General features: G+C 28.7%; 1 protein-coding gene across 1 annotated transcript in view; it reads right to left on the reverse strand.

Annotated features, from left to right (window-relative positions):
- Window positions 1-10,377, reverse strand: part of LOC113388365 (lachesin-like) — an 82,922-nt gene extending 72,545 nt beyond the window's left edge. The window contains exons 1-2 of the mRNA XM_026625750.1: window positions 10,368-10,377; window positions 10,031-10,212 (exon numbers count right to left, since the gene is read on the reverse strand). Coding sequence (XP_026481535.1) covers window positions 10,031-10,212; window positions 10,368-10,377 — 192 coding nt within the window. The remainder of the gene's footprint in view (window positions 1-10,030; window positions 10,213-10,367) is intronic.
- Between the last annotated feature and the right edge of the window lie 10,335 nt (window positions 10,378-20,712).

A 20,712-nucleotide genomic window follows, 5' to 3' on the forward strand; every position in this document is an offset into this window, starting at 1 on the left:
TTATACAACAACAGTTATATAATGTTTATTACTATTACTATTAACTTTCCTAGTTCCTTTATAAATTATTTTCTCTCAATAAAATGAGAATTTTCTCATTTATTTTTACGATGAACCCAAGAAGTAGCTATTCAATAGCTGCATGTCTTTTTTATAGCTAACTTTTAAAAATCTACTCTCTCAAGTGTCTGGTGATAAAACTATCATCATATTACTGTAGATCGTAAATTTTTTTATTATAACTATATTAAAGAATGATTTGTTCGTAAAGTTTAAGGAAAATGAGTGGTCTCAGTTTTTATCTGGAAAATTGTAATAAAGTAAAATGAACTGAACGTTCTGTAATTTGAAATGGAAAATAAAATATTGGACATTCTTGATCCTCCTTACCTGAGACAGATGACAAATTTCAGAAAATGTCGCAAAAACAAGGTTTCTGTGATATTGTTTTATATTCTGTAAATTAATTAGTTGGTAATGTATCATTTGTTGTGATGTAGTCGATACAAAATTGTAAATCTGAAATATAAATAGTAATTCCTCTTCAATTTTAAAATCGTGAGAATAATATCGTCTATATATTTTCCAATATTCATCTGTATTTTTTTTGTTCAATATCGATGTACAAAAAAATATACATTTTGTATCTCGTACAATCGATTCGATATTATTTGGTACGTGCATCAGTGAACCAATATCGATATTATTGCTCAACGAGAATTTCGAGTTGTTCGAAAATATCTATTAGTTATATTAGATAGTTTATTTCTTTTTGATAGTAATGGGAAATTGATTAAGTTATTAAGAAATGAAAAAATAAAGTTTTTCACAAGCATATTTGTCTTGTACCTACTAAAATTGAAATGATCTTTGACAAGGTTTTGGTCTAACTACAATTTTGAAGTTCTAATTTATGATAATATTTATGAGATATGATGAAAAGGAATGAAAAATTATTAAAAAATTAAAAATGCAAGAGTTTTTTAATCAATCGATTTTTCATAAATTTAATTTTACAATTTGAACAATAAATTTAACATTATTTTTTAGCATCAATTTTTTTATATTAACTGTTTTTGAAATTATCGAATTAAATGACCTTTTTGTTCGGTTTTGAATTTCTATCTTTTATTTTGTGTATTTATTTATTAATTAATATTTATACGTATTAATATAAATCAACACAACTTTTAATAATTATTTATATGAATTCTATTGCGAGTAGGAAAATTTCATCAGATTGTTATTTCGGAATTATGAATACTAATTAATTATAATCATATACTAAGTTTTAATATTCATTTTCTTATTGTTAGAGCGTAAGTTTTAATATTCATTTTCTTATTTTACTACTAATTTGGATTTTTATTAAAATTTTGGAACTTTTCATCCCTTAATGAATTATTCGACAAATATTAAATGGTTTCAAATAGATTATTATGAATACCATAACTTTCATTATTTTTATTTTATAGACAAAATATAAGAGCTTATGAATTGGACGAGGACGTGTTACAGAATATATGTGTAAAGTATATGAACAAAACTTAATTAATCGGATTTAGAATGACAGGCATTGTCTAATATTTATAGGAATATATAAGCAAGCTTCAAAATTTGGGTCATAATTAAAATTAAATTTTGAATAATTTTTGATTACATAAGAAAAAAAAAATTTCAAAAGCAAATGTTTCGTCAACTCAAACAGAAAGTTTTTTGAGTCTTTCAAATCGAATGTTTAGTTTTCTCAATAACTGCATTTTTTTGCACATTTAGCTCAGTATCTCCAAAACGGCTGGACTTGCCTTTGCCAAATTACCACTTTTCCGCATCATTACGAATTTAATGTTTTTTGATAATTCAAATCGAATGATCCTTTTTGTCTAAAACTCAATTTCTATTTTCTGCACTCTTTGCTCCGTATCTCCGTAATGGCTGACCTGCCTTTGCCAAAAACTAATCAGCACATCTCCCTATCAACTGGAATCGAACGTTATTTTAACTAAGCACATACACACATCCATTGATTCTTAGGTATGCCGAAATGTTCAGAAACCTTAAAAACGTGAAGAAATGCAGAAATTTTCATAATATTTTTTTTTAATTTTTAAAAATAACAAAATTATATACTTCAAATGTAAATTTTAAATTTACAATTCAGTTTAATGAAATTTACATATTTTATTTGCATTATTCTAAGTAATATAACTTCGGACGGATTCATTCGGCATATCATTAATGTAAACATTCTTAAGTGCTTTTTGCAATAAGATCTACAACTCTGTATATAATACGAACAATAAAATATATAGTATTTATGATTATGTATTTAAAAATATTTAAAACAATTTTAATTAAGTATTGATTATTATTTATTAGTCATTAATTTTTTTTCTCGAATATTTAAGGGGTACAACTAGTGTGGAATTTTGAAAAAAATCGATTTTTGTTTTTTTCATATTTTGGTAGATTACACATTTAAAAATAACATATTAAAATTTCAAATCGATATCTCAAATAGTTTTTGAGTTACAGCCATTTAAAGAGTATATATGTAGTATATAGTACAACGATCATTTTATCTTTAAACGCGTTTTTCTCGAAACAGCATTTTTCGAATTTGCTGCAGTGATTACTCAAAAACGAATGATCCGATCACTATCAAATTTTTTTTACATGTTCCTTATATAGTTTTCCGTTAAATGAACTATCGATTTTCTGATCGGATCAAAAATCGAATTTTGGCAGTCGAAAAACGACCAAAATTTTGGGTAAAATTCGATTTTTTTTTTAAACGCCGCCATTTTGTCAATTTTTGGTTTATTTTTTTCATTGTAGATCATTTTACAGACAATATTATCTAGTTTGAGATTTTTTTTTTATTTCATCCGCGTAGGAGGCCGGAATCACTACAGCAGTTAAGGGCCTTTTTTTGTCGCGCCGTTGGAGATCGACGATAACTTAAAACATATTTAATTTTTTCCTTCAAAAATTTTACTACATATTCTTAAAACATGTATAAATATATTCCTAAAATTTTGAAATTATTGATAGAGTAGTTTTTTTATATGAATTCCCCAAAATCACGTTTTTTTTAGGCGGTTACACTAGTTGTGCCCCTTAAATCTGCTGTCGAAAGATCCATCAATTTGCTTTAAGGCACAATGCCATGTACCACTAATTTAGTGTATAATTATAATTTATCTCAAGTCAATATACCACTAATTTTACCACCGTAAGGCGGTATATTTATCCAATATACCGCAGCAATGGATGCGCATGTTTTGTGCAATGCGCCCGAGCGAATAACAAATCTAGCGACCGAAACGCAACCCGGAATCCCCCGGAACCAGGAATCCCCCGGAATCTCCCGGAACCCGGAAAGGGTTTCGCGCTGGCAATGCATTCCAGCCATAAACTGGCTCAAGCAATTTACATCTTTTGTGATGCTGTAATGGAAACTATTCACCAAATTGATAGCTTGAATAGATACCGACTGCAATGTTGCAATTGTGAGAGTTTGCATTTTGTTTATATTAACTGCAAGACTTCAGCTGAATTAAATGAACTTGTGTATTAATTAGGCATTCTAGGCTAATCGATTTTAGTTTTAAATAATTGTTAGTAAAATTTTATATGCATGATCAGAGTATTAAACTAGTTGTAAGTGGCATTTTGCCTTATAACAAGACACACGAATTTCCCGATATTATGTGTAATAATCGACCTAAACAACCAAAATTAAGGTTTCACTCAAATCTGGACATTGCAATTTTCAATTGATATCTCCTAAACACATTTATTAACCTCCCGCAGGGTAAATTATTTTAATCGTCCAAAATTCGAAATTGAAAATTTTTACATTTTTCGACGTTTTGAAGGTTTCTGAACATTTTGGCATACCTCAGAAAAATGGATGTGTGTGTGTGTGTGCATGTGTGAATACAATTTTTCGGTCACGTTTTCGGGCGCACGGATCAACCGATTTGAATGGTTCAAAAAACATTCGATTCCTACAGATAGTTTTGGGTAAAGGCTGGTCCAATCGTTAAGAAGATACGGTGCAAAGAGTGCAGAAAATGCAAATTGAGTTTTTGAGAGAACGGAGTATTCGATTTGAATGTTCTTAAAAACATTCAATTTGTAATGATTGGAAAAAAAGGTGATTATTTTTGGGCAAAGACAAGTCCAGTCATTTCGAAGATACAGAGCTAAATGTGCAAAAAATGACAGTTTTTGAGAGAATTTGAATCCGATTTGAATGATTCAGAGAACTTTCTGCTAGTGTTAACAAAATGATTGCTCACATTGTAATATACCTTAAACAAATTATTTTAACTTTGCAATTTAGGTTATATAATTTTTATAAATATTTGACATAACATTATTTATAATAATCTATTTGAAAACATTTAGTATTCCTCGAACATTTCGTTACGGTACGGGAAGTCCCAGCAATTTGCCTTAGGGCACGATGTCATACACCCCACTAGTTTATAATTATATTAATTATAAATCATAGATACGTTCAATGAAATTTCGTAGTAAACGTCAATTTTTTTTAAGAAACTTTTGTGAGATATTAAGCATCTGTTATAATAAAATACTGACAAAATTACATAAATCATGGACTCGTATTTAATTATTTAAATAAATAGTATGACTGAAATAAATAGTGATTGACTTGATTATCACATCATAAAAGCGAATTTTGACAAAAATTTTGATTATTATATTTTTTTAAATTTTGATAAATTTTTAAAATTTTACGACTTGTTGTCATAATATTATAGTATGTTCTAAAAAACCATCTATCATCAAATCGTATCATTTTGACATCTATCGTCAAAAATTAATCGTCAAACAATCGTCAAAAAAATTGTCAAAAAATTTTATTTTTAAAAAGTTTTACAAGAAAACGGCTTTGTCGATGTTTACCAAAAACTAATCAGAATCATTCCAATATTCCAATAAAATCGATTCAGGATCGTGAGCTTACAAATTACAAAGAAATCGCTTCGGCCGATCGTCGCACAAAACTGAGAAACGATAGTTCCCATCGAGATACATCGAGTGGCTTTTAAATTTTAGAAATCGGTCCAGCCGTTTTGGAGAAAATGTCGATTTGAGGTAAAAAATCTGTTCACACACACACATACTTTTTCCAAATTTGGTCTCATTCGATTCAGAATGGCTTGTAACTTCCAGATAACGTAAAATAAGCAAATCGATTTTTGTCGCAAAAACATAAACTCCTTCAGGAAGCTAATAATTATTTTCTTCATAAGTAATGACTACAAATTACTTAAGAATCTTACTAAATATAATATAATTACCTATTATCATAAATCCAATATTTAGCCTTCTAAAGACATTTTAATATCATATAATGAGGTCAAAAATAATTATTAAGTACATACTGGCAGAGATTTCCAATATAAATACGGTATCTGGTACTTTGCTCATTAAAATCGCTCGTGGTTTAGTATAAATAAATAATAACCAATATAATTGTAGTTTACGAGTTTTCTGGTTATTCAACTTTAAATATTAATCTGGAACGAATATCGATCTAGGGAACTATTGAAATGAGTTCTTTTGAATAAGAAAAGCTTCGGAATTTTTTATTATGGAAAAGCCATATATATATATATATATATAATATATATAATATATATATATATATTTATATATATATATATACTGAATGTGTATATTTCTACTATATTTAATTTATTTTGCAAAACTCAAATAAAACAATTCGTTAATCAAGTTTTTTTTTACTGAAGCGTTTTGAGTTTGGTTCTTCGTATTTTTTTACATTTAAATTTCACTCTTTTAATTAAAACGGTATCTTGTAATTGACACATCTCCTGTTGAGTTTATTGTCAGATCCATCAAAGGGAATGTCAGAGGAATCACGTCGGAGCAAATAATATCTTGATTAAAATTCTTTCCTTCTTTTTCTGTAAAACACGTCTACTTCAACTTATTTTGTGCTTTCACGATTACATGGTATAGAAATCTACAAATACAAAGTTCGATTTATTTTCGCCGAAGAAGTAAATAAATTTTGTATTATATCTCGTGAATTCATGTTATCTATTTAAATGAAAAAAAAATGCATTGGATACAATACTCTGTTAATGATTATTTTTCCCCGTATGTCATTCATTTTCTTTTATATTTAGCAATACATTTCAATAATAATAATATTTGCAATAAATTTTCGTATCATGATAATACATTTCCAGAATTTGACTTGGTTACCAGATGCAATTTTTAAATGAAAATTCTTTCTTATGCAACGTAAAAAAATATAAAACATTTTATAAATTTTATCTAAACCATATTGATGGTATTTATAAAAAAAAACACAGAAAACTATAATTTGTAAAATATTGCATGTCACGATGTCATTCTTATAAATAAATAATGACAATACAAGCAGATTTTGCTATAATTTACATATTTTGATTCCTTGTGTTCTATATGATAAATATAAATAATCTATTATTCAAAGATAATGCTGTTCAATTCGAGCATTCGAAGCGTGCACATCGATAAGATATGGAGAGTGGTGAGTACGGTGAGAACGGTGAGTCATCACCGTCTCAGTACAATGTCAATAGAATCAGTAATTTAGGAACAAGCATTGCTGATGCAATGAAAACATATTATAATGAAGATTTAAATTCAACACAACAATGCTATAATAGTTTAATTAACAAGAAAAGTGAATATTCTAAAAAATTAAGTGATTTAGGCAATGAACTACATAGTGGAAAAAAAGTGTTAGTATTAATTTATTAAATAAATCAATTAAAAGTGTTAAAACTGATAAATTAAAAAAGTGACGGAAAGATTAAAAAATACTTCTAAAAACTAGAAAATGTTAAAACTTCTATCAAGACTAGTGAAGATATCTCGGAAGAGTCGGAAACAAATTGGGATGAAAGTATGGAAGAAGAAAATATTAGTACAGAACAGATAGCAACAAAAATATGGATTTAGAATTAGAAGATCAAGATAATTTAGAAATTAATGAACCCATAAAAGAAATTAGCCAAAATAATGATATAAACAAAAATTCATATAATAATAAATAAAAATTTGACCTACTCAAACAGTGATATAGGACCATTCATTATCTACGTGGAATCCGAAAATATAAACAATGGAGTGGTACACCAAATGGCAATAGGCAAGCTTATGTTTAAAAATTTTCCACAATACAAACATGATATAATTGAAATAAGATCCATAGGAAAAAACAGAATCAAAATTACATTTATAACTATAATATAGCAAATAATATTATTAAGGACGAGGTTTCGTTAAAAACAAATTGCGAGCATATATACCCACGTTCTTACTAATTAGGAAGGGTGTCATACACGGCATAGACGCTGATATGACAGATCAAGAGATAAGAGAAGATATAAAATCAGATGTTGAAATTTTAGATTTAAAAAGAATAAATAAAAAAGAAAATAATAAATTAGTGCCTACAAAAACTTGTGTAATAACCTTCAGGGGACAGCAATTACCTGATCGTGTGTCGATATATGCAGTCAAATTCAGGATCGAACAATACAATAACATTACACAATGTTTAATTGCCAAAATTACGGCCACGTGACTAATCAGTGTAAGGGTAAAACCAGGTGTCCATTGTTCAGGCGAACACAAGTATAAGGATTGTGAAAACAAAGAAACTTCTCCGACATGCGCATTATGCAAGGAAGAGCATCAGGCAAAAGACAAAAAATGTGGTAAATATTTATATCACATCAAAGTAAAAAATATAATGACCGACTATAAAATAAGTTTTAGGGAAGCCAAGGCGATATTAAACAATAAAACAAATGCTGATGTCATAAGACCAGGTGTACAAATTAAAAACAAAATCAATTCTCCCGATCTGCCTGACGTACAGATAGAAAAATATACAAAACTATATCAACAGCCAGAAATCATAAGACCAACAACAACGGTACTTAAATCGACATATAAAAACAACAATAACATAAGCAGTACAAATCATAGTAATGTCAACAAAATAACGGGAGACCCACCCAGCGTACAGGAGCGAAATAGATACAAAAATAATTATCATAACACAACACAAAAACCCATAATACACGACAGGAGTAAGAAAAACGAAATACCACGTGATAAGCAAACGATATTAAAAATTGAAGAAAGACACAGAAGAAGAAATGTAAAAGAATACTACGATAGAAGGAGGGAAATAAACAAAGACGATACTGAATGGAAAACTCCGAATAATCAGGAAGATAAAGATAGCAATAATGAAGAGAAAGAAAAGATGATGAACCGATACTTCAGAGAAATATTTAATAAGGTACAAACAAGACTAAGACATAAAACAAATGAAAAAACAGAAAAATTATGGACAGCTTTAGAAGAGGAAATTGATTCTTTATGTAATGAAAAAACAACACATTCAGAAATTACTCAAACAGATAAGGGTAAAGAAAATACTGTTATAAAATAACATTTTGTATAATAGTGAATATAAGTTAGTTGTATAATTGTATTAGTATAGAAGTTAAAAAAAAAAAAAAAAAAAAAAGGAAAATACCAAATGTATAATCTTCAGTGACAGCAAGGCGAGCATTTTACAAAAGCAAAATAGAAGATCAAGCAAATTAATTTTTGGAATAATGTGTGGCAGAGAACAAGAAACGATAGATCATATTTCTTGTAAATGTTAAAAATATATGAAACAAAAGAAATCCATGTATAAAATGTTACAGGACAAAGAAATCGTGTTCCCAATAAATTCACAAGTGTTGATATCCTACAATATTGTTAACATACACAAAATTATGTATAAGTATATAACTAGTATTAAGATTGATTTATAAATTTGGAATTGTAAATGTATATATCTATGTAACTGGCGAAATGATCGAAAGATTAAAAGCCATAAATAAATAAAAAAAAAAAAAAGATAATGAATTATTTATGCAGATATACTTTATATACGTTAGTATTCATAATTTTAATAAAAATGCGCTTGTTTAATAATTTATTTAACATATATTTTATAATCTATAGCGTATTATAGCCTAACTCGTACCTCTTATGAACATAATGTTGTAATATTTGGTGAAATTAATTTAAAACATTGCAAACTTTTTAACAAGTAATGTTTTTTCTATTGTTTAGGTATATTTACGTTTTTCAAAAATGTGCTTTAGGTATAATTAGACCTAGTCGCCTTAGTCGTATTCCTTTTTCAGAAACAATAGAATTTTTGTCTAAGATTTTGCCTTTTATTTAAATATTAATTATCAAGTCGAACATAATTATTAAAGTATAAAATAATCTAAAAAGTGATAAATGCACTAATAAATTTGACTAAAACACTAGTTGTAAGAGTGATCTCAATGTCAGTAGTTTATTTAAATACAATGCATCGATATCACGATTATAAATATACTGTTTTGTTAGATTTAATCAAAACCGATGATTTTATATAAATCTGTGCAACATTATCATTCAAAAAGTGAAGTTAAACAAAAATTGAAAAATGTAGTGTTTTTCAATCTTTTAAAATCGATGAACAAGATCAAGACTTATGTGCAAAAAAAAACAAGAAATATAAATAAGATTAACAAGCTTTTTATATCTATAATGCATTTATTAAGGAGAGCCAGTTTTTGGATAAAATATATATGCTATGTTATGGGTCTATACGCGTTTTGAATTGGTAATATCTAACTGTCAAAAAAATGTATCTGCTGTAAAATCTAACCTACAAAACGCACAAACGTCATATAACAAATTTATCGTAAGTGCACCTTTCTGAAATCTCTTTAATAGCACATGCGTGAAGTTCGGTTTCATTTGTGAAACGTCTGCTCGCACAGCAGTTACATAGTTTTTTGACAATTTGTTACTACAAACCCATACGAATATAAACCCGTAACATACTATTACTATTTTATCTGAGAATTGGCCCTTACAGGTTCGAGTCCAAATTTTTGTTTTTACTTACCATTCCTTCTCCTATGTGATGTACCGCACATGGCACCAGGGCTGTAGAACCTATTTGTGATGTGACCATCGTACTATTTTCCGTTCCAAAATACATTGGCGGAATATCTGACATCGTTTCGAAAGACGCCTCCAATTCGTTTCCATTTAAAATAGGTGGAGGCTCGGCTACTGTCGCTAGCCCTGAAAAAAAAACAAAATACAAGGTCATTGATTTATATAACTTAAATCTGACAAAAAAATACAAGGTCATTGAATTATATAACTTAAATCTAACATAAAAAACAAGGGAAATTTGTTTTATTGCGTCGAGCATTGTGTCATAGACCTTACACTACATGGACTCATATTTACACGCTAGTACTCATACGTTTATAGTATCAAAAGATAGTAGGGAACTGTGACGCCACTTAGTGAACGAGCATTGCCGACAATCGTGAAGCACTCCCGATTGAATGTATGTATGTATGTATTAGATGTATTAAATGTACAATTTACAATTTTCAAAGATAAAACAACAAATATACAAAATACAATAAAAGGAATGCTCAAATAATTTAGTGTCTTGATTCTAAGAAACTTGATATTGTGGGAGTTTAGCATGTCGCGCCGAAATGAAGTAAACATATAGGTTTTATTTTGAGTAAGATGGAATTTGACTGTTATAAATTGTTTTAAAAATATATATTAAATTTAAAAAAAATATTACAAACTAAGTTATTTTCTTTATATTTCATAATTTTATTAATTGCAAAAATTAAGTCTTTGTTTTTAGAGCATCTTCAAAAGTTGAGGTTCTGTATATCCATTGATTTGCAGACTTTTTTTATAAAGTTTAAAAGCTTTTCTAAAGAAAAGAGCAGTATCAGACACAAAGAGAAATATTTCATAACTAAGAAAATACTTAGTTATAGCCAAAAATGGCTGCGTTTTTAAGACATCACAAATAATTAGTAACAAAAAATATTTATAATATGGAGGCGATGGTACCACTGTATTTCTTGAAATCAAAATTCATATATTCAAAAATGTCATAAAAACTGTTGACTTGGAGTATCGGCAGCCGAAGAGTAAGGATCGTCTACAGGTACAAATTTAAATATTGTGAATAATAGTTTGTTTACCAGTTATGGATACCGAGCCGCCGGACCCCGGCGGCAGACCCTTATCGCCGATATCTGATATAGATATCGACATTGATAATGTTAGTGAGTCACAGTGCGTAAATAATACTTATTATAAAATGGAAGGAGACAAAATACATTGGGTTAATGACACTACCCATATTAGTGCTATTAATTCGGTAAATATTAGTGAAATAAATGAAGAAAATATAAATTATAATGAAAATAAAGAAACAAATAGTGATAATTTAACAAGTGTCGGTGCGGAAAGTGTAAATAAAAAATTAAAAACAGGTATAATATCAGTCGCAAAGTCTGAACAAAGTAGTGAAATATCAAATATAAACAATGGAATCAAAACAAGTTGGTATAATATGTGGTTAAAAGATAAGGATACAGCAATAGTAGGCGAAAATATTAAAGAAATTAAATACTATTTAGAAACAGACGAAGGTCCATTCATTATTCATGCTGAAAGCAAAGATAAAAATATCGGTAGACTACACCCGATGGCCGTGGGAAGAATATTTCACAGAAATTTAATAAATATTAGTAAAGATATAGAAAATATTAGCGCTATTGGCAAAAACAAGATAAAAATAACATTTAATAATTATAAGAGTGCAAACAGAGTCATCAGAGAAAATCTGCTGGATATTTTTAATATTAAGGCATTTATTCCCAGATACAAACTAGTAAGAACCGGAATCATCTTCGATATAGACCCAGATCTAGAAGAAGAGGAAATTTTTAATTGTATTAGGTGCGATAGCGAAGTTATAAGTATTAAATGCTTAAAAAGTAAAAATAATGAATCAATGAAACCTAATTCGCAGAGAGTAAAAATTTTATTTAGAGGCAATATGTTACCAGAAAGAGTGTTTATCCATTCAGTAAGTTGTCGGGTTATGCCATATATACAAAGATTAATACAGTGCCACAAATGTTGGAGATTTGGACATATAAAAATACAATGCAAAAGCAAAGAAAGGTGTAAAAAATGAGCAGATGAACATAACATAAATGCATGCAAAAATGACGAGGAAACTTGCTGCCTATGTTATGAAAACCATCAAGCAGATAGCAAAACATGCGAGGTATATCTGAAGAATAAAAAAATAAAAGAAATCATGGCAATGCAGAATTCATCTTACGAAGAAACTAAAAAAATTATTCAGAACAACGGATATGCAAAAGCAGTTAGCACCTATAATCAATATAAATCCTATCAAAATAACTTTCCAGGTCTTAATAGTAATATGAGAAGCAATTCAGATAAACCAAATGCTAATAAATATGAAATATTAGCAAATCTAATAGAAAAAGAACAGATTTATAACACAGATAACTTAATGAGAATGAATAAACCAACAAATATCTTAAGCAGAAATGATAGAAGAAATTATTATAAAGCAAATTATGAGTATCGAAGAGGTGAACATAGGGTAGACAGAACTGACGTGATTAAGTCTCACAAAAGGTCACAAAGCAATGAGGATAAAGAAATTTCAGCAGCGCGAAGGACTCAATTGAGAAGCGACATTAAAAACATAATTAAAAAACTAGAAGACAAAAGATATGGTATAGATATAAGCAAGGAAACTAATATGTCGAACATAAAAATAAGATTAGAAATGATAATCGAAAGTTTGGGTATAGTAAGTTCTCAAGTAGAAAACACAATAGGAGTTGGTTCTAAAGAAAATGAGAAAACAGATATTAGTGACAATAATTATAGTTGATTAAAAAAACAAATAAATAAATAAATAATAAAAATAAAAATATAATGAATCAATTAAAAATTTTACAACTGAATTGCAGATCACTAGTATCAAATAGGGAAAGTATTCAACACTTTATGTTCCAAAACCAAATCCACATAGCGGCACTACAAGAAACGTGGCTAAAACCAGATAGGAATTATAACTTCTCTGGGTATAAAATATTTCGTGATGACAGAGATGATGGTTATGGCGGGGTAGCTATTTTAGTAAAAAATGAAATTGCTTGCGAAGAAGTCATTTTTTCTAATGATAACGATAATATACAACTCTGTGCAGTTTTGATTAAAACCCATACACCATTTTATATAATGTCCGTATATTACTCTCCTAATACAAGTATAGATATGACGGATTTTAAAAATCTAATAGAACAATGTCAAAGAGCAAGAATTTTGATTTCGGGTGATTTCAATAGCCACCACTTTGCGTGGGGCAGCAATCATATAGACAAAAGGGGTGCTACAATATATGAGTTAATAGAAGATTATTCTTTTTGTATACTGAATGATGGAAGAACAACAACAATTCAATCAAAATACAAAAGAAGCTCACCAATAGACTTATCATTTTGTTCCAACAATCTAATTAGTGTGTTGGATTGGAATATAGTTAATGAGAGTATTGGATCAGACCATCTCCCAATAATTATAACGGCGAATGTGTATATAAAAACAATGATACACATTAATATAAATAAACGATGGAATATTAAGAAAGCAAATTGGACAAAATTTGAAGAAAATATTGACAAAATGACAACAACCTTTAATCACACAGAAAGCATCCAGGAAAAATATAAATCTATTACAAACATAATAGAAAAAGCAGCAATAAGTAGTATAAAACAAAATAAACAGAATTACATTAGGACTTTTAGACCTACTCCATGGTGGGATGAAGAGTGCATGGAAATCATATCCAAAAGAAAAATAGCATATAAAAAAATGTTAAATAATTTCAACTATAACAACTATATTAATTATCAAAAAATTAATGCAAAGATAAAAATAATGCTTCGCAACAAAAAGAAAAGAAAATGGATAGACTTTACTAACTCCTTGAATAATACCATGCCTATTACACAACTATGGAAAAAAATCAATTTCTCAAACAGTAAATCTAAAGTAAATTCTTATAATCAAATATCGCAGGATTTTGGATATAATATTTTGAAGAACTATACGCCAGATTATGTTAGAAGTTGCATCCGTCACTACAAGAATGATAGACTTCGAAATCGAAATATTAATGCGGAAGCAATAAATTGTCCAATAAATACCGAAGAACTTGATAATGTTTTGAGAAATAAAAAAGATTCTGCGCCAGGAATGGATAACATCCATTACTCTATGATTTCTAAATCCCCTAGGGAATTTAAAAAAAACATTGTAAATCTGTTTAACGAGATAATTAAAAATAATATGATTCCCGAAGATTGGAGAAATGTTTGTTTGTTACCATTATGTAAGCCCAATAAATCTCCATTTGACGTCAATTCATATAGGCCGATAGCATTAACGTCATGCGTAGCAAAATCATTTGAGAAAATACTTAAAACAAGACTGGAATGGTTTATCGAAAACCAAAATCTATTAAGTCCATTACAAATTGGATTTAGAAAAGGTAAAAGCACTATGGATGTTATAAGCATTATCTCAAACGATATTCATATCTCAAATTCCAATAATAACTACCTCCTATTTATTGCAGTAGATATCGAAAAAGCATACGATAACGTAAACCAGGAAATTTTACTAAATAAAATGCGAAAGTTTAAGATTCCAAAACTTATAATTAATTGCGTTATGAATCTTATTTCTCAAAAAAGAATTTATATCAAAACTAAGGATGGAATTATAGGGCCAAGAACAACAAATACGGGCATTCTCCAAGGGTCAATACTTAGCCCACTACTCTTTAACATTTATACCTCCGATTTGATCAAAATAATAAAATCAAACGATATCAAAATCTTACAGTATGCGGATGACCTGTTTATATATGTAGCAAAACCATCAATTGAGATATGCATAAAGAAGGCTAGTGAAGCAATAAAGAAACTACAAAATTGGCTTAATAAAAACAATCTAAGTATATCCTCAAGTAAAAGTTCAATAACAATATTCACCAGACACAACAAGTCATACCAGCAAGACCAAATTAGGTTGGGCAGTTTAGACTTTCCCATTAAAAAATGCGTAAAAATACTCGGTGTTTATTTGGATAACAAAATGAGTTTTAAAAATCACATTCAAGAATTATGCAAAAAGGGTGAAAAAGGATTAAACATATTGAGAAAACTAGCAAATACCAGTTGGGGAGCTCACCCAGAATCGTGCTTGATGATATATAAGTGTTTAATAAGATCTCAAATGGACTATGGATGTTTTATTTACGGTACAATAAACTCTTCTGAAATGCAAAAATTAAATAGATTGCAATATGCAGCACTTAGATTGAGCCTAGGAGCTCTAAAATCAACTCCTACAAATAGCTTACTTGCGGAAGCAGGTGAAATAGCTTTTCAGCTCAGAATCCAAATGTTATCAAATAAATATCTTACGAAAAAATTTAATTCGGCATGCGAAGAAATTCCAAATCAATTACAAGTGTTATCAAATCACCATATTACCAAAAAAATTTGGCTCAAGAAAAATACTCCACCATTATTATCAAGTTTTTATTTTTTCAAAAAGTTTGATGAATATATAACTATAAATAAGATCATACCTCTTTTTGAATTTCCTTGGATAATGCAGTTTGAGAAACCCGATATAATATTGACATCGTGTCCAGTTGAACCGAATATATTAAACATTGGCGTCAGAAACAGGGAATTGGAGACTTACATAAATGAAAAATGGCCTGATCACATACAAATCTATACAGATGGGTCACGGGGACAAGGAAAAACAGGTTGTGCTATTTACATCCCCAATTTTAATTATAAAAGAAAAGTGAGGTTGCCGGACATTGCATCGATTTTCACTGCAGAAGTATTAGCAATTTATTTAGCATTAGAGTATATCAAGCAAAATAACATCAATAAAGTGATAATTCTTTCGGACAGCAAAGCAGCATTAAAATCTATCAACAAGCCAAATATTAAATCAAATAAACTTATCTTAAAAACTACAGAAATTATAATACAACTAACTAGAGATAAATTTTCAATCAAATTATTATGGGTAAAAGGTCACTCCAACATATTGGGTAACGACATAGCCGACAATCTTGCGAATGAGGCATGGGATCTGGACGTGGACCCTTATAAAGTTCCATGTACTGATCTATTTTATTGGATAAAGTCACAAACCATTAAAACTTGGCAAGAGGAGTTTAAAACCTTATCAAAAAGGAAGGGAAGGCTATATGCTACAATTAATCCATCTCCAAAATTTAATACATGGTTTAATAAAAGGCTAGACATCGACAGAAAATTTATTTCAATATTCTGTAGAATGCGATTCAATCATACATTGTGCAAGGACCAGTTATACCGGTTTCGGATCGTAGATAATAACAAATGCATATGTGGAGCTGCAGAAACAATTGATCACTTATTTTGGCAATGCCATCTTCATAATGAACATCGTAATAAACTATACAAATGTCTGAGTGAAAAGGGAATGTCATTTCCAATAAATACATTCATATTAGTCGCTACAAACAATATACAAATTTATAAAATCGTTATGGACTTTATTACTAAATGCAAAATAAAAATTTAAGTTTCACTTTATTGATATCTGTGTGTATATGTAGGTATGTGTATGTGTATATATAAATATATATGTGCATGTGTGTATGTGTATATATGTATCGATATGTATATAGTTAAGTTTAGATATATATATAGTTATAATTAATATTATAAATGTTTGTAATGTGCTAGATAACCGTAAGGTTGAAGCCAAATAAATAAATAAATAAATAAAAAAAATAACTGTTGACTTTTAGTAAATAAATCAGAACGTTGTGAAATTTATGATTGCTTAGTTGACGTATTTGTAAGGTTAATAAATTGAACAGTTGAATACCAAATCGATCAATTGAATTAAAAGTAGTTTAAGCTTGAAAGTTGAGCCTTTAATAGTTTTTTCCTTGTGATGTAGTGGGAATCATACCTGGAAAATAAATTAAAGTACTGAAGATTATTTTTATGAAGAGATAAGTGTAATAAGTATGGATATGTTAGGAACGATAAGAATGTTATACTTCTGAAAAATATTTCTACAACTTGTAATTGAGTTCAGAGAGAACATGATTCTTAGTGCCCTTTTGTTGAGTACAAATACATATTTTAAAGATGCTGAAAAACTCCAAAATTGAATGTCGTAAACAAAATGCGAGTAAAAGTTAGCGCAATAGATGTAAAGAAGACAATTTAAACTAACTTTAGATTTAAGTAGTATTTTTATTGCAATAATATAATGGCAAATATGTAATAATTTTGATATTTATAATATTGCCTTGTGAAATAAATGTATATAAAAATCGAATCCGCCTGTTAAAATCAGTTTATATATTAAAAGGTCCCTGCAAATGATGTTTAATTATAGGTTAGACACATGATATACAACTAGGGTTTATATAAAAACCGACATTTCAGAAAACCGGTTTTCAAATTTTTATTTTTCTAAAAACCGGTTTTAGCCGGTTTTCGAATTTTATATTGAAAATAAATTTTTGCTCGAATATTCTGTAATTTATCCGCAAATTTGGTGTTATTTAGAGCAGTATTAGACTGAATTTATTTATTGTTCAATTTTATGGATAGTAAACAAATTTATTTTAATTTTAATTAGTAGGACTAAAAATAATAGTTTATTTTGATTAAACAACTTTGAAAATAATTATTTGTTATTCATGCATCATTTTCACATATAAGAATAAAAATATTTTTATGATAGTGAATGATAGGAAGGTTTTTGAATAAATAAAAATAATACATTTTTAAATTATAAACATTCATTAAGTTGAAAAAAAAATAAAAAAATATTAGATACATGTTGATACATACTTGTAAATATCAATTTAAATTTTAAAAACAATTACGCTAAACTCGGGTATTGCCTGTTCCGAGCAATTCTAATTAATTAATTGTAAAAAATCTAATTGTTTTTTTTTGTTTAACTGAATATGATTTCAAAAAACAGAACGTCTATCGAATTGCTACGGAAATAGAAAATACTCTCATACCTGCGACCAAACTATGCTTAATTGTTTTTGCAGTCTGATATAATAAATCTAAGCTTTTTGTTATTTTATTTGTGGCTTCTATGGTTTAAAACTCTTTGTTTTAAGTTTGAGTAGAGGAAGTTACTTCTTCAAGAAGATGTCACACTGATTTAAATTAATATATACACTGGTATAAAAATCTAAATTAATATATACAAAACCTTTCTGGGAACCATTGCAGACTGATAAGATATCCAATGCTATTGAACCGATATGATTTTAAGAATCAAAACGCTTTCATCTATCTTTCATATTTGGCTATAATTGTCATTTTCCATTTATACAGTGAAAACCGTTTTTTTTACTAAAAAACCGGTTTTAGAATTCCACAATTTTTACCAAAAACCGGTTTTTAAAACCGGTTTTTGAAAACCGACAAGGCCTAAATACAACATATGACGTTTGAACAATCGGGAGTGTTTCACGACTGTCGGCAACGCTCGTTCACTAAGTGACGTCACACTCCTCTTCTGCCTTTTGACACTTATTTTTTGTTTGACTGGTAGTCCATGTAATGTAAGGTTTATTTATGATTAGCTCCCATAAGTCGATATTGATTAGAATCAATCGATATCCTCCAAATTGGAAATCCTGATCGCCATCTATTTTACGACAGGCCTGGATGATAAACATGACTGAGCGCATAGTCGTGTTTGCGAATAGGTTTGTTTGATTACGAATTCTGGTACCCCCTAGATGGCTAATTGCAGTCCTGATAGATATGACATGCGTGATTTGAATATGGAATCAGACAGTACCTAACTACAGTGTTCGGAGGAATATAATACAAGGACAATATTACTGTAGGTGTACTGTGTGGTAAGCAAGAATCACTAAGGATCGCACTACTACTAGACGACGACGTTCTGTTTAAAGTTTATCAGATTACTGAAGTTGCATGAAAATACTATCCTAGGTAAAGACGAAGTTTGGAATGCAAATAGAATCAGTCTGCTCCTGATTGACACTGATCAGGGGGAATGATTCGTATACTAACTCTGAGCTGTTTTTAAATCAAAAAGTGTGAATGCCCAGGAGACAAACTTGTAGTTGAGTGAATCAAAGACATTTAATTTTTTTGAGATTATTAAACTAGCATTTTTTAACTACTAATTAACTTACCGTAAAGTAAGTTCTAGTATTCGTCTAAAAATCAAAAATGCAAATTTTTGCATATCATTACGTTTTAGAGATTTCTGAATATTTTGGCATACCTTAGAAAAAATGGTTGTGTGTTTGTGTGTGTGTGTGCGGATACAGTTTTTTGTCGACGATTTTGGGAGCACCGATCAACCGTTTTGAATGATTCAACAATCATTCGATTCCTATTGCTAGGGTGATGTGCTGATTAGTTTTTGCGAAAGCATGTCTAGCCGTTTAGGCGCGCGAAGAGTATAAAAATAGTGATTTAGTTTTTGAGAGAATGGATAATCCGATTAGAATGATTCAAAAATTAATAAGTTTGTATTAGAGTTTGTCGGATTTCAAAAACCGGTTTAAAAAACTGGTTTTTGGCAAAAATTGTGAACTTCAAAAACCTGTTTTTTAGTGAAAAAAGTCGATTTTCACTGCGTAAATGGAAAATGACAAATATAGCCAAATATAAAAGATAGATGGAAGAGTTTTGATTTTTAAAATCATATCGGTTCAATAGCATTTGATATCTTATCAGTGTGCAATGGTTCCCAGAAAGGTTTTGTATATATTAATTTAGATTTTTATACCAGAGTATATTAATTTAAATCAGTGTGACTTCTTCTTGAAGAAGTAACTTCCTCCACTCAAACTTAAAAAAAAAGTTTTAAACCCTAGAAGCCACAAAAAAATACAAAAAGCTTAGAATTATTATATCAGGCTTTAAAAACAATTAAGCATAATTTGGTCGCAAGTTTTTATTTTTTATTTCAGAAGCAATTCGATAGACGTTCCCAGTTTTTTGAAATCATATTTTTTAAAGGAAAAAAAAACAATTAGAATGCTTAAAATTAATTGATTAAAATTGCTCGCAACAGACAATACCCGAGTTCAGCTTAATTGTTTTTGAAACTAAAATTGATATTAACAAGTATGTACCAACATGTATCTAATTTTTTTTTTAATTTTATGAATATTTTTTTATTTTAAAATGTATTATTTTTATTTATTCGAAAACTTTCCTTTCACTATCATAGAAATATTTTCATTCTTATATGTGAAAATGATGCATGAATAATGGATAATTATTTTCAAAGTTATTTAGTCAAGATAACTATTATTTTTTAGTTCTACTAATTAAAATTAGTATAATTTTGTTTACTATCCATAAAATTGAAATATAATTAAATTCAGTAAATACTGCTCTAAATCACACTAAATTTGAAGATAAATTACAGAATATTTGAGCAAAAATTTATTTACTATATAAAATCCGAAAACCGGCTAAAACCGGTTTTCTAGCCAAATTAAAATTCGAAAACCGTTTTTTTGAAATGTCAATATTTGTATAAACCTTAGTTTGTATTGACGGTTGACCGATCAACCGTTCATAATGATCG

This window comes from Ctenocephalides felis, unplaced genomic scaffold (genome assembly GCF_003426905.1).
Source record: "Ctenocephalides felis isolate EL2017-DRISC unplaced genomic scaffold, ASM342690v1 CF-g0.4_SCAFFOLD_03572, whole genome shotgun sequence".
Taxonomy (NCBI): domain Eukaryota; kingdom Metazoa; phylum Arthropoda; class Insecta; order Siphonaptera; family Pulicidae; genus Ctenocephalides; species Ctenocephalides felis.